At 48.0% G+C, this 16,042-nt stretch overlaps 1 protein-coding gene across 1 annotated transcript in view; it reads right to left on the bottom strand.

Annotated features, from left to right (window-relative positions):
• Positions 1 to 477: 477 nt before the first annotated feature.
• Positions 478 to 16,042, bottom strand: part of LOC118225732 (cadherin-10-like) — a 35,912-nt gene continuing 20,347 nt past the window's right edge. Inside the window, exons 6-11 of the mRNA XM_035414627.1 lie at positions 13,886 to 14,139; positions 11,301 to 11,437; positions 10,029 to 10,150; positions 8,242 to 8,359; positions 5,713 to 5,964; positions 478 to 3,470 (exon numbers count right to left, since the gene is read on the bottom strand). Of these exons, the coding sequence (XP_035270518.1) occupies positions 2,965 to 3,470; positions 5,713 to 5,964; positions 8,242 to 8,359; positions 10,029 to 10,150; positions 11,301 to 11,437; positions 13,886 to 14,139 (1,389 nt within the window). The 3' untranslated portion in view covers positions 478 to 2,964. The remainder of the gene's footprint in view (positions 3,471 to 5,712; positions 5,965 to 8,241; positions 8,360 to 10,028; positions 10,151 to 11,300; positions 11,438 to 13,885; positions 14,140 to 16,042) is intronic.

The following is a 16,042-nucleotide window of genomic DNA, read 5'->3' as shown; positions in this document are numbered from 1 at the left end:
TAATACAATTCAGTTACAATTAATATCATCTAAAATGTCACCATCTGCCTCACAGCTGCTCTTTCTCAAACAATTATGGATTTTCCCCTTTCTTTTTCGCTCCAAAGAAAGTCCTTCTACCGGTCTAAAGATCGCTATTATTAGATTGTGCCTAATTAGCAATCGCATCAGTTACGTAGCTGTGCGCCGTCCAGAAATCCATGAACCGACCAACGGCTAAATCTGAGCATCTTTTTTTTAAAAAGTGATGATCTTTGCCCTGCAGCTCGGATAAGTATGGTCTCTCTCTGTTTGTTCAGATAAAAAAAGAATGGTGGTAAATTTCGGCGTGTTTTGTTAGAACCTTTTTTTATCTTTAAATTCTGCTCACTTAAAAACTCGGTCGTCGGTTGACACACACACACACACACACACACAGTATCCCGGTTCATTCATAGTCTCATTCTCCCATCCCCAGATATGAAAAAAAATGTCCAGTGTTTTAAATGCGTTTTAATCATGTTTTAATAAAGTATTTGGTACAAAATCACGTGGTACAATGGAATACGCACTTACGCACCTGTGAAATCACTGCACACAAGACCCTCGTTTCATTGAACTATTACAAAAGTGACCAATCGATAACAGAATTCCACAAACCGAATGCGGATGGCCTTTTAAAGCCGGCCTGTCGCGGGTACGCTAACATTTATTGAGCTAATATTAGATCTCTAACAAACAGCCGTGTTCACGGTCTTCAAGATCGGCTTTTCATGGGAGCCCAATACTGTTTCAGGAGCGATATGCTAATTCCGTACTGCTCGGTTAGATTTGCTTAATTCAGCACCATTGTTTTGAAAGGCGGTAACAATCTAAATTAGAGGCAGACTCCCCTCTGTAATCTAATTGACGTTATGCTGATGAACAGAGGAGAGCAACAATAAAAAAAAATGCATTAAATTGTAGTTTCTCTGCCCCCCCCCCCCCCCCCCTTCAAAACTGTCTAGTCTAAAAATAGTTCTGTCGCTATGGAGTCAGAAGCAGCGCCTGTTGTGAAGTAAGGTTTTTTTTTTTTTTTTTTTTTCTTCCTGTTATTTTAAGGAGGCAGAATGTTGATGTTTAAAGCAGTGATGAGCTTAAACTCAAAAAACCAACAGCGGGGGTCCCAGTGCAAATGGACTAAGCTTTGGCCACAGGTATATTAAGGTACAGACCTGTGCCTCCCAGTGATTGTCTACGCTACTGTAAAATGAAAAGGCTGCTATACGTACGCGCACGTTTGTGTTGCCGGTACAATCCTTTTACTGATTCTATGTGACAGGGAGAAAAAGCTAATTATACAGGGAGACGAAAACATGATAATAAAATGGGTTTTTAATTTTTAAAATAAAATGCGTTAATGTAGTGCGTAGAGTCAGACAAACGTTAAGACCGCTTTCTCTGGTGGGAGCTACAGGAAGTGTTCAGGCAACTTTTTTTTTTTTTTTTTTTGGATGTTGTTCAGTCGTTCTGCGGATTTGCTGTTGTCTGCGTCCTCCCTTCACCGAAGTGCCGCGATGGATGGCGTTTATTTCTCCATCTGTGTGCCTCTCTCTGACCGCGGAGCGATTCCGGGGGGGTTTCCATGGCGCGTTGGCGAGCAGGGTGCCACGGCGACGTCCGGTTCGCCTGGACACGCGGACCTCCCGAGGACTTCCTCTTTCGCCGCGCCGTCCTCTAAAAGCATCGCTTATCGCGCCCGTCTCCGCTCTCCCCCCAGCTCCGCGTTCGGGTCGGCAGGTTACGGCAGGCCGCTCTTTCGGTGGTCAGCTGACCTGTCGCTTTTCCGCCACGCTCTCCGGAGGCCCAGAAGCCACTGCAGCATCGGCCGAGACCGCGTCTGTAAAGGCCTGACTCACAGCTTCAGAAAAATACCCAGAGGAGAGATACACGGACAGGAAGTTGTAATGCATGTGGCAGGCCAATGGGGGGGGGGGGGGACTTACTATGGGGGGGGTGGGAGTGGGGGGTAAATCAAGTATAATTTAGGAAGCAGTTATATTTCATAGACTGCTTTTTTCGGATCCTTGAGCTTCTGTCCAACAGTGTAGTTCACCAACCCCCCACCCCCTCCCACCTTAGTCCATTACAGCCTTTTACATTTGTACAGGAACATTCAATACACAATAATACAGTTCTTTCCTGCTTTCTCTGGTGATAATACGCATGTAAAGCTATAAGGAGACAGTGATTTTTCCTTTCACGAATGCAGCTAGAGAAGGGGGTGTCACTGAGCTCACAAACCCAAGAAGAAGAAACCTAGAAAAAAGAAAAAAAATACAGTGCTTTCCAGGGCCGATTGTATGACAAATATTTAAAATGCAAATGACAGCATCACCGTACTGAGTGTATAGTAGAAACACAAGCAAAGACGGAACTCGCAGTTTGCAGATATTTCTTAAAAGACTGAGGGAAAAAAAAAATCTGTCAGTCAGTTCGTGAAATGACTTGCGCTTCCTTCCCACACACCATATGGAGAAGCAGCTTGAGAAAGAAAGAAAAAGGAAAACAAATCGTGTATATATATATATATGTGTATATATATATATTTATAAAAAGAGATTTTTTTAGGGCACACGTGAACCCAGGATTTTGGCGAGTCCGCTGCTCGTTCCTGAATTCTCTGCTTGGCAGATCCGTCGCTGAAAACTGACACACGAAGCACTGAAGTTACTCAAGGTCACCTACAAGTTAAACGAGAAGTGGTTGACGGGACTAAAAAGAGCACTTTGTAAAACAGTGACTGCGCTTTTCTTTCTCCTCCTTTTTTTTTTTCCCCTTCGCTTCCGGTTCCAGCATGACGACCGCATTGTGTGTCGGAACAATTAACTCCGAAGCGTTTTTTTTATTTTTATTTTCCTTTTTTTCGTTTGTTTGTTCGTTTGTTTGCACGTTTCTTTCGTTTTCGTCCGCCCGCCTTAAGGAGCGGGTTCGTTTGGGGCCCGGTTAGGAGTCCCTGTCGCTGTCCTCCCCGCCGTACATGTCCGCCAGCTTCTTGAAGCGCGGCCCCCAGTCGCTGAGGTAGTTGTAGTCCTGGTCGCCGTCGGCGACGGCGGACTCCAGCGAGCTGAGGGAGTGGGCGACCGAGCCGGCGCCCTCGTAGGCGTAGGTGGCCAGCGAGTCGTAGGGGGGCGCCGTGGGGTCCGCGTCGTTCTCCTGCAGGCGGCCGGCGATGAAGTCGCGCACGTCGGCGTTGTCGCGGGACGGTCCGGCGGGGGGCCGCCGCGCCGCCGCCGGCGGGTAGAGGGTCTCGGGGATGATGTCCCGCCGCTGCTTGCCGTCCTCCGTGGCCTCGGGGTTCCGCAGCGTGCCGATGTCGAAGGCCTGCGTGTCCTCCTCCCCGCCCCCCTCGTCGTTGTAGCTCACCACGTTGTCCCGCACGTCCTCCTTGGAGATGATCAGCGGCTCCTTCTTCTTCTGTCTCCTCAGGGCGGCGAAGAGAACCACGATCACTGCAACACACACACACACAAAAACATTAATACGCGTGTACTTACTGTATATTTACACAACGTACCCATGTTTAATACACACAGCTGTACAGTGCATGCCGTTTATATTATCCGGTAAAAATGTGCTTGCGCTGCACTGAGAGAGAAAGAGAGAAGGGGGGGGGAGGGAAGAACAGAAAAAAGATCACTGGAAAAATCGAGAGAGAGAGAAAGATAAGAACAAACCAGAAATCCCTGGATAAAACAGATTGGTACAAAACCACAATTCCTGGAAAACACGGGGGGAGAGAGAGAGAGAGAGAGAGAGAGAAAAAAGTACAAACCGCAGCGACCGGAAGACGAGAGAGAAACGGGAAGAGAAACACGGTCGCGGGGAACAGAAGAGAAGGAGAGAAAGTGTGGAAGTCGCGAGCTGACTTTAAAAAAAAAAAAAAAAAAAAAAAAAAATCTGGTATCTGGATGATTGCGGCGCTGTTAGCGAGAACAGGCGGTGGCCCCTCACGACCTCGTAACGATATTCGAATCGCTCGCGCTGTTCGCGAAGCGTCCGCCTGTCACAACACTGCATGGGGAACGTCGAAGTGTAAATTGCCTCAGTCGCATCTCGGAAATCAACGCTCGCTTTAGGCGTAATTAAAAGCGCGCGCTATGTGGAGGTATTAAAATAGCACGCGCCGCGCGGATCGGAGAAACCTGGCCTTCTGTTTTTATTTATTTATTTATGTGCATTTCAGCTCTGTTCAAGCACCTGATGTTTCACAGGTGTATAATTCGGTGATGGTTGACTCGTTAATTAGACCACTACAAAATGTTACACAGCGAGACGATACCTGCGTTGCCTACACGAGGCCCAGCCAATAGTTTGGAATCTACTAAAGTAATCCAAGAAGATTTAAATAAAATCCGGAAGTTGGCAAAAACCTGGCAAATGAAATTCAATATAGCCGAATGTAAAGTTCTGCATGTGGGAAAAAACATTAGGCAGGATTACTTTATGGAAGGAACAAAATTGGAATGTGCTCAATCTGAAAAAGACTTGGGAGTAATGGTTGATCAAAGCCTTTCAGGTTCTAGGCGCTGTGCAGTACCAGTAAAAAGGCCAACAGGATGCAGGAATATACAGGCAAAAGTATTAAGTATAAATCCAAGGAAGTTATATTTATACAATACATTTGTTAGACCCACTTGGAGCATTGTGTGCAGTTCTGGGGACCATACTACAAGAAATAAATAGAGGCTCTAGAAAAGGTTCAAAGAAGAGCAACCAAATTGATTCCTGGTATGAAAGATAAAAGCTGCTTCATCTCTTCAAGCTTAGTTAAAGGAGACTTAGGGTTAAAGGAGACTTTAAAGTTATTTTTTAAACTATAAAGTGCACGCACTACTTCTGGCTAGGATTCTCCTAGCTCTATATCAAAACATAGACACTGGGTTGCAATAACAGTTACTGTATACAACAGTAATTGCTGTGCCATAGCTTCAAAATACTAATGATCTGCACCTGAACCAAAGCAAGTAATCAATTCTGTTCTAATCTCATAATATATTTCTGTCAATAGAGATACATCATAAAATAAATAACTGGATACAAAATACTACCCTGCTAATTTGAAATGTATCAGGAAGCATTTATGAAAACAACTCAACTTTCAAATTACATTTTTAAATGCTGGTTCAGTGCTGCTCCTGTCATGTGCATTTGACATTGGATAGTTATTTTTTTTGGATAACACTGAATTCACGTCTCTTCTGTTTTAGGGTGTTTCTATTTTATTTTATTACATTTTTTTTTTTTGTCAAACAAAAAGACTGCTCTAGATCTGTTTTTTTTTACAAGCTTTATAGATGGACAGACAGACAGACAGACTGTAGAGTTCAGCAGCAGAGGCTTGAATCCCTTGATGAATTCCTGAATGTTTCCAGGTCATCCACACCCCCCCCCCCCCCTTCACCTAAACAAGAAGCCCCTGACACTTGAGATCAGGGTTAGTGTGGAGGTTGAGATCAGGGTTAGTGTGGAGGTTGGGGTTTGGACAGAGAGGCACTCACTGAGGAGGATGATGACGAAGAGTAAGATGGCCACCAGGGCCCCGGTGCTGAGCCCGGGTTAGGGTTAGGGTTAAGGTGAGGGTTAGGGTTAGGGTCAGGGTTAGGGTTAGGGTTAGGGTCAGGGTTAGCGTTAGCATTAGGGTCAGGGTCAGGGTCAGGGTTAGTGTGGAGGTTGGGACAGAGAGACACTCACTGAGGAGGATGATGACGCAGAGTAAGATGGCCACCAGGGCCCCGGTGCTGAGCCCGGCGGACAGGGCGTAGGCCTCGGCGCTGCAGGCCTTCATGTTGCCGTGGCGATCGCAGCTGCACACGCGCACCGTCAGCGTGCTGGTGCTGCTCTGCATGGGGAACTCGCCGTCCGAGATCACCACGGGAACCAGGTACACGCTCTTCTGCGCGCGACTGAAGCCGCTCCTCCTCGTCAGGATCCCCGCCGTGTTGTCTGCACGCAAACGCACAGCACGCACACGCGTGCGTCAGACTTATTCACACGCATCACACGCACACGCGTGCGTCAGAGTTATTCACACGCATCACACACGCACACGCGTGCGTCAGACTTATTCACACGCATCACACACGCGTGCGTCAGACTTATTCACACGCATCGCACACACACGCGTGCGTCAGACTTATTCACACACATCACACACGCACGCGCGTCAGACTTATTCACACGCATCGCACACACACACGCGTGCGTCAGACTTATTCACACGCATCACACACGCACACGCGTGCGTCAGACTTATTCACACGCATCACACACGCGTGCGTCAAACTTATTCACACGCATCACACACGCACGCGCGTGCGTCAGACTTATTCACACGCATCACACACGCACACGCGTGCGTCAGACTTATTCACACGCATCACACACGCACACGCGTGCGTCAGACTTATTCACACGCATCACACGCGCACACGCGTGCGTCAGACTTATTCACACGCATCACACACGCGTGCGTCAGACTTATTCACACGCATCACACACGCACGCGCGTGCGTCAGACTTATTCACACGCATCACACACGCATGCGTCAGACTTATTCACACGCATCACACGCACGCGCGTGCGTCAGACTTATTCACACGCATCACACACACGCGCGTGCGTCAGACTTATTCACACGCATCACACACACGCACACGCGTGCGTCAGACTTATTCACACGCATCACACACGCACGCGCGTGCGTCAGACTTATTCACACGCATCACACACGCGTGCGTCAGACTTATTCACACGCATCACACACGCATGCGTCAGACTTATTCACACGCATCACACGCACACGCGTGCGTCAGAGTTATTCACACGCATCACACGCACACGCGTGCGTCAGACTTATTCACACGCATCACACGCACACGCGTGCGTCAGACTTATTCACACGCATCGCACGCACACGCGTGCGTCAGACTTATTCACACGCATCACACGCACACGCGTGCGTCAGACTTATTCACACGCATCACACGCACACGCGCGCGTCAGACTTATTCACACGCATCACACGCTCACACGCGTGCGTCAGAGTTATTCACACTCATCACACACACACACGCGTGCGTCAGACTTATTCACACACGCACACGCGTGCGTCAGACTTATTCACACGCATCACACACGCACACGCGTGCGTCAGACTTATTCACACGCATCACACACGCATGCGTCAGACTTATTCACACGCATCACACACCCACACGCGTGCGTCAGACTTATTCACACGCATCACACACACGTGCGTCAGACTTATTCACACGCATCACACACACACACGCGTGCGTCAGACTTATTCACACGCATCACACACGCACACGCGTGCGTCAGACTTATTCACACGCACACGCGTGTCAGACTGCACGCAAACACAAAAGTGAAATAACTGGTCAGCTCTGTAGATTTCTTTTTTTGGGTGTGCGGTTTTAACGATGAAGGTAGCCGCATAAAGTGTTTGTGCAACCAACTCTTCAATGAATTCCTATTAACCTGTGTGAATGCCGCTCTTTAAAAAGAATTCTCATTAACCTGTATGAATGGCAGGATAAACACATCGCTGGGAGTGGGTAGGAGTATCTGCTCAATGGCGGTAATGTAATGTACTTCAGTGCGTCAGTGTTTTTTTTTTTTTGTGAAGAATATGCGGCTTCTCAAAAAAAATGCACTTCTAAGCTCAGCCTTTCTGGAAACAATACAGTTAATGAAAACACTTGAAAGGATGCATGTGCCAAGATGCTTTTTAAAAAGAAATAAAGTAAAAGAAAAAAAAAAGCATACAAATCTTTTTTTAATCAAATTTGTGGTTTAAGAACATATCTATTTTGGTATATAAAAAGAGGAAAGCTGTCAACTGTCCTCTTTTAAAAAATATATTTTTCCATGACAGAGGGACACCCCTATCAGGCAGTTTACACCTTAAACAGAAGAGTTGAATTGGCTCAGTGCATACATTTCTCGTGATTTAAAAAGGGAAATGCTTTCAGCTATTCCCTTTTGAACATGCAATGTATGCATATTCATATGGAAAAGGAATTCCAATTATCACATTTAACAAAGTGCGTGTGCGCGTACGCACGTGTGTGATGTGATTGGGATAGCTCACCTCGTTCGTCACTCACAGACAGTGAATAAAGCAGCTTTGTGTGTGTGTGTGTGTGCGTGTGTGCGCGCGCGCGCACGCGTGTGTGTGTGGACCCAGAGGAGCTCACCTCTGTTGTCTTTGACGGTGAAGTTGGCTTTGACCGCAGCCTCTGGCGCCAAACTGAAGAAGAACCTGTGCCCACCCTTAGGCTCGTCTGCATCTGTGGCACTCACTGTCTGTATCCTCTGGAAACACCAACACCACACCGCTTTCAGGACCAGCTCACATCCAGAAACATTATTACTGCATCTCTATGAGTTACCATGGCACCCAGTGTAACCTCTACAAATACCAACCATGCAACTGGGCCTTCAGAACCAGCTCACATCCAGAAACATTATTACTGTATCTCTATGAGTTACCATGGCACCCAGTGTAACCTCTACAAATACCAACCATGCAACTGGGCCTTCAGGGCCACCTCACATCCAGAAACATTATTACTGTATCCGTATGGGTTACCATGGCACCCAAGGTAGCCTCTACAAATACCAACTACAGAACTGGGCCTTCAGAACCAAGACACATCATGTGAAATAATTACTGTACTTCTACAAGTTACCAAAGCACTTAATGTAACCTCTATAACAGCCATACTCGAATCTTACTCTTGGGGCCAGTGATATTGCTGGTTTTCATTCTTCCTCTCTAATCAATTAATATTGATCAATTGACCATCAGCTAGAAAAGGAAACCAGCAGAACTACTGGCTTCGAGAGTGAGATCCGAGCATCCCTACTCTAGAAATAGGGACCGCAGCATTGGACCTTCAGACCAACTCACATCTGGTTCGTTTAAACGCGCACACATCCCACTGAGAGATTGCTAAATCACCCCCCCCCCCCCTCACTATTATAAAACTGTCCTAAAAGGCTGTCCTTGAAAGGCTTACAGAAATCAAACACCCAAGTTGGCGTGATCTGTGTAAAAATCTGAACACACAGGCGACTGACCAAGACAGTTCATGCGTGCCGGCCGGCTTATTCTGGATTTCCTCGGTTGTTGGTGCGCTAGAGCACACAATAGCGTATTTATCGGGGCCTATTCGAATAAAAGAAATGTACGGAAGCTTCGCGCATAGCGAGGCGCTAAAAACTTTATACGGGAGTCGACTTCCATTTCTGTTCTGCAGCCGCCAGCGATTGTCTACGCCTAGCATTCTGCCAAAGGTGCTGTACTGTATTATGACATCATAATGCCCGGGTATGGGGAGCGAGAAAAGAAACGGCGTTTTTAAAAAAAAAAAGGGCTTTTTCTGAAAATTGGCCGGCCTTTGCAAGATTACAGTCTGAAAGACTTTCCCACGTCACGCGCTCTCAGCCTCCGATTCTTGCGCTCCCCGCCGCCGAGGTTTTCACGGCTTGTACTTTTTGAATTGTCACTTACGCCTTTATGGATTTTGATGAAACCGCATTTTGCCTGGCGCTTCTTGTAAACACAGGTGGCGAGCACAATAGCGCTCCCACAATGAAAGGGGTCCTGGCGGCTCAGAAGTAGCCCGGGCTCCATTTTCCCAGCATGGTCTTTTTGGGGTGCGCGCGTACGCTTGGGAGGCAAGGCTGATGCCAGTTCGATACATAATGGGCCTTATTGATCATCTCCATGCCATGTTAAAGGCATTTAAGTCCTGCTGAAAAGGTTGCCTTTCAAGACAACAATGCATTATATCGCAATTTCAAACCCCCCCCCCCCCCCCATCATCGTCTGAGCAGGTACACGCTAACACGTCCAGCGCTAATTCGACTCTTAATAGTTCAGATGCACGTCCCAATAGGGAGCTGGCTTAACACTCAACATTTTACGGCGTCGTCGTGAGTCACGGCGTAGACCGCGAAGGGACGGCGTGACGTTCACCTGCGCGGGCTTGGCGTTCTCGCACACGAAGGTCTCGTAGACGGTGGCGAAGGTGGGCGCGTTGTCGTTGACGTCCAGCACCCTGATGAAGACGCGCACGCGGCTCAACTGCCTGGGGTTGCCTGGGAGACGGACAGAGAGCAAAGGCCATTTTTACTGCGGCCCAGGACACCGCTCGCACACACACACAAATACACCTGTACACGCGCGCACACACACACACACACACACACACACACATTCTATATTTGCCTTCCACTTGAAGTTATCAGCAGCTTCATAAGACTGACAGCAAGAGCTCGTGAACTGGAGTTGCCATCAAAATTATCACACACTGCATGAACAATGCTGAAAATATTGCACTCGATGCTTATTTTGAACTACTGTATAATTTTCACCTTTTCCGTATAACACATCAATCTGTTGTGTCAAGACAGGTCTCTTCAGCTACCTTGCAGGCTATGTTAAAGAACAATAATGCTCTGGAGAGTTCAAAGTTTAGCATACAGAAATGGGATTATACACACAGTCTCTCCAGGCAAACAAGCAATTACTGGTGCTTAGAGCAGCTTGTGTGTGTGCAAGTCTGTGATTATCCACAGCAGTGGGGGTGGAATGCAGGACATAATGGCGATCTATGATGTGGTGTCTGTGCTGAATGACCCCCCATGTCCAGCGGTACTTACTGAACTCTGTGGCAGTACTTACTGAACTCTGTAACAGTACTTACTGCACTCTGTGGCAGTACTTAACTCTTTGGAGGTACTTACTGAACTCTGTGATGGTACTTACTGAACTCTGTGGTAGTATGTACTGAACTCTATGATGGTACTTACTGAACTCTGTGGCAGTACTAACTGAACTCTGTGATGGTACTTACTGAACTCTGTGGCAGTACTTACTGAACTCTGTAACAGTACTTACTGCACTCTGTGGCAGTACTTACTGAACTCTGTAACAGTACTTACTGCACTCTGTGGCAGTACTTAACTCTTCGGAGGTACTTACTGAACTCTGTGATGGTACTTACTGAACTCTATGGTGGTACTGACTGAACTCTGTGATGGTTCTTACTGAACTCTATGGTGGTACTGACTGAACTCTGTGATGGTACTTACTGAACTCTATGGTGGTACTTACTGAACTCTGTGATGGTACTTACTGAACTCTATGGTGGTACTGACTGAACTCCATGGTGGTACTGACTGAACTCTGTGGCGGTACTTACTGAACTCTGTGGCGGTACTAACTGAACTCTATGGTGGTACTTACTGAACTCTGTGGCGGTCACAGAGATGTTGTGCCACGCGGTCTCCTCGCGGTCCAGGGGCCTCAGAGTGAAGATGGTCCCGTTTCCCGGGTGAATGTTGAACAAGCGGTCCATGTCCGTACGGCGGTCAATAGAGTACCTGAAAAAAAAGACAAAATAAAATAAATATAAAATGTACTGAGCTGTAGCTCTCACCAGTCGGGTCACCCGGTCAAGAATCCACCGGAGGGCCTGTGACTGGGGCTAAGGCCATTTAATACTGTCACTGGATTGGCTATACTGGAACGTTGTTTCCATTGGCTCAAATCAGCTGGTGATTGACAGGTCATGGAATCTACGCTCAATAGGACTCAAATACACTGTTCCATCCACTCTCTAACGATAAAGACTTCATAGCAGGTCCACAATTTATTAATTTCGAGGTGCAAACTCAATTGCACATCATGTTGAGGGAAGATGAGTCGAGACAGATTGATAAAACGGGCTTTGATTGGCAGCTGAAAACATTTCGCCATGTATTGAGTCAACATTTGAGCTTAACTATGGCTTACAGGTAAACGTTAGCATTACACAAGGGTTTTTTTCTTTCCATTTTGTAATGCAGTTTAGAAATTAGCCAAACTGTGCTTGTGAAGAAGAAAAAAAAATTACAGATTTTAATCCAGTTAATCCAGCCATTGTCCCCGAGAGCGGGAATGCTGAACTCTGGAGGGCCGCAGCGTCTGCAGCTATTTTTTCTGGCTTCCTTTCGATCTAAAGAAAGTTTGGGCCTTGGGAATGAGGTGTGCGGACTCTTTAGCCAATCGGTTGAATAAATGAATCTCTTAAACGCTGGAAATCAGCAGACACTGCCGCCCTCCAGGACCTCACCGCCTTGCATTATGAAGCCAAATTATTCCCCTAGCTAACTCACTCAGTCAATAGCATACCCTATTCCAGCACGTCCTCTGAAAGCTGCCAGTTTTTACGTTCAGCGATAATAAAAGATTGACGATCCCGTTTTATTTTTATGATGTTCCGAAGGAAATCTTAATTAATGTTTCGCACCTGAGGGTCTTTTTTTTTTTGTTATTGTAAAAAACAGTATTTATTTAATTTAATTAGTTAATTTATTTCATTTTATTATTGTTATTTTTTTTGGCCTGCCCGCAGCCCAGGATATGCAGGTCGTGACCCCCTGGCACGCTGGTGTCTCAGGGGCCGTACAGACTCTGTACTGGCAGAGTGTCGTACATCAGCGTGATTAATGGACAGCAGACGGGCAGGATGTTAGCCAGAACTGGAGGAGGAAGTTTCAACCCCCGGGGGGGGGGGGGGGGGGGGGGGGGGGGGGGGGGGGGGGGGGGGGGGGGGGGGGGGTGTTAGAGTCTCCAGTAACACGCCGGCCAAGTTCCATGCGGCTTTTTCAGACACCGTCCTTTTTTTTTTTCTTTTCTATCTATTTTTCCCTTGTGTTTTTTTTTCTGCCAAAAAAAAAGAGAAGCCAAAACAATCTTCTCTTTTTTTTCTTCTTCTCCGTTTAATCTTTTCTTTTAAATGTTCGCTCCCCCCCCCCCCCGTCTCTTGCGCGGCGTAAGCTCGTTTAGTCCGCCGTTGTCCGACAGCTAATTGCCTCTCTTGTATCGTCGATAATTCAGCCGGTCCGGCCCCTCCCCCGATTGAGCGCGGGAGATAATTCCGCTTTAATGCTGGCCCTTAAGTGTTGTTCTCCTCCGGTGCCAGGACTTGTAATTGGCCCTTTTTCTCCACTCGTGTTTACACGGGGGGGAAGGGGGGGGGGAGTTTGCCTCCTGTGGAGAGGTGCAGGGTAGAGGGGCGGTTCGTTCTAACAAACGTTGCTTTTGCCTTGCTATAGTTGCTAGGTAGAGAAGCTGAGACACTGCTCCCCTTGTGTGGCGTCCGTCGCTAAAAACACAAACACACCTCAAACTCAGACCCCGGAGGCCACGGTGACAGCAGGTTTTTGTGGTTTCCTTTCGATCAGCGGTCAGCATTGGTCTTGGAAATAAGGCGGGTGGACTCTTCAGTCAAAATCAATGAAGCATTTAGGCCAAGCACACTGAAAACCAGCAGGCTCTGTGGTCCTCCAGGAACTGACTTTAAGATCCCAATTGTAACCCCTACCCCACAGAGTCCTGCGCTCTAACCCCTGCCCCACACAGGTGACTGAGTCCTGCACTCTAACCCCTGCCCCACACAGGTGACTGAGTCCTGTGCTCTAACCCCTGCCCCACACAGGTGACTCACTGAGTCCTGTGCTCTAACCCCTGCCCCACGCAGGTGACTCACTGAGTCCTGTGCTCTAACCCCTACCCCACAGAGTCCTGCGCTCTAACCCCTGCCCCACACAGGTGACTGAGCCCTGTGCTCTAACCCCTACCCCACGCAGGTGACTCACTGAGTCCTGTGCTCTAACCCCTACCCCACAGAGTCCTGCGCTCTAACCCCTGCCCCACACAGGTGACTGAGTCCTGCGCTCTAACCCCTGCCCCACGCAGGTGACAGAGTCCTGCGCTCTAACCCCTACCCCACACAGGTGACTCACTGAGTCCTGCGCTCTAGCCCCTGCCCCACACAGGTGACCTACCTGATGAGGCTGCGGCTGGTATCGGGGTCGGAGGCGCTCACGGAGCCGACGGTGGTGCCGGCGTCGGCGTCCTCCTTCACCTCCATCACGTAGCCGTCGCGCTCGAAGACGGGCGGCTCGTCCACGTCCTCCACGGTGACCTTGAGAGTGGCCGTGTCGCGGAACGGCCCCGCGGCGCTGAAGCGGGGGTCCGGCCGCGTGTTCTCCACCTGCACCTTCAGCACGTACGCGCTCTTCCTCTCAAAGTTCAGAGGCTGACACGCAGACACGCACGCAAACACACACGCGCACACACACACATACACACACGCACCCACCCACACAGGCACGCACACACACACGCGCGCACACACAGGCACGCACACACACACACACACACACGCACACACATACACACACACACAGAGAAGAGGACATCTATTAATAATCACATCAACACATTAAACATGGGTTTATAGTGCAGTCTAACTGCTGTCCGTGCTGGAAATACAATGAGGAAACAAAACTGTATTTCACACACACACGCATGCATGCACACACACACACACACACACACGTGCACACACACACAGACAAGGACAGGCAGCGTCACGCGTCTATTCTTATAGCAGCCATGCGCACAAGCACAAAGGATCATGTGCTGGGTTACTCAACAGGACCACAGTTTGTTCTGGTGGTCCTTTGGACGTGTGTGTGTGGGTTTGCACGTGTGCGTGTGTGTGTGCGCGTGTGTGTGTGTGTGCGCGAGCACACATGTGAATAATGCAGCGATTGTAATTAAAACGATTTTGTGCCAGGACCCAAACCCCGCCTGACTGAGAGAGAGAGAGAGAGAGAGAGGGAGAGAGAGAGAGAGAGAGAGAGAGAGAGAGAGAGAGAGAGAGAGAGAGAGAGAGAGAGAGAGAGAGAGAGAGAGAGAGAGAGAGAGAGAGAGAGAGAGAGAGAGAGAGAGAGAGAGAGAGAGAGAGAGGGAGAGAGAGAGAGGGAGAGAGAGAGAGAGAGAGAGAGAGAGAGAGGGGGGGAGAGAGAGAGAGAGAGAGAGAGAGAGAGAGAGGGAGAGAGAGAGAGAGAGCGCTCTCCGCAGGCAGAGGCTCCCCCTCTAATAAGGCGACGGCGTTTAATTGGACGCCTCGGTGTCAGAAATGAAAGCGCGTCTGAAGTCACGCGGACTTTGATCTCCGCAATCAGCCTGGATTATGGAGCTGGGCGCATGGCGGGGAGGCTCGGCGAGGGCCAACACTTGCAAAAAAGGCAATTATGTGTGCTTTTCCTTTCTTTTTCTTTTTCTTTTAATTTTTTTTGTTTTTTTTTGTTACTGTAGCCTGAAAGTTCTGGATCGATTCAAAGCCAAGGACAAGGCTGCGGGGTGAACTGCCCTCCTTCTCATCTTTTCCTGTGTAGGGGAGGAGTGTAAACAGAGAGCAACGCTCGGGTGATGCCCGCCATTAAAATAATCCGTCCACGCGATCCAACTCTGACTGCGCTGATGTACACGCAGCGGCATGAAAAAGTATTTGCCCCCTTCCCGATTTCCTCTGCTACTGCATATCTGCCACGCTGAATGGTTTCACGTGGGTGATACGGTTGTTCGACAACGTTTCATTAAATAAATTCAATAATAATTTTAAAAAAATGTGTTTTGTGTTTCCTCAGTTCCCCTTTAATAATATTTATATTTTTTTACATCTGAATCAATTTCGTTATCACAATAATTCCTCCATTATGACAAACGTGCAATAATGCCACAAGTGTGCAATGAAAAACATCATTTTATATTTTTCCGTTTTTTTGGTACAGTATTTGTAACGCACGTCATTTTAATATTAATGCGCCCGCCCTCAGATTCCAAACACAGTAAATAAACGGACGTTCAGCCAGGCCGGGGAACGAATGTGCCGCGCGTTTCGTAATCCAGAGATGGGCGCGTCCGTTATTCGCTGTCCCGGACGCAGAGAGAGGAAAACGAGAACGTGTTGAGGGAATGTGTAATTAACATCAGTCTTTGTTTAGATAATTAATGTCAAAAAGACGAATTAAGAGAGGGAGGGGAAGGGAAAGCCGGAGCGACAGGCGGTGAATGTGCCGGAGATTGAAGAAAAAAAGAAAATGAAAGGATGATAATAAAAGAAAGGAATAATTGCGCCCCCCCCCCCATTC

This window comes from Anguilla anguilla, chromosome 4, assembly GCF_013347855.1.
Source record: "Anguilla anguilla isolate fAngAng1 chromosome 4, fAngAng1.pri, whole genome shotgun sequence".
NCBI classification, from domain to species: domain Eukaryota; kingdom Metazoa; phylum Chordata; class Actinopteri; order Anguilliformes; family Anguillidae; genus Anguilla; species Anguilla anguilla.
Note: the sequence above shows the minus strand (reverse complement) of the source record. Positions and strands in the feature narration are given on the sequence as shown.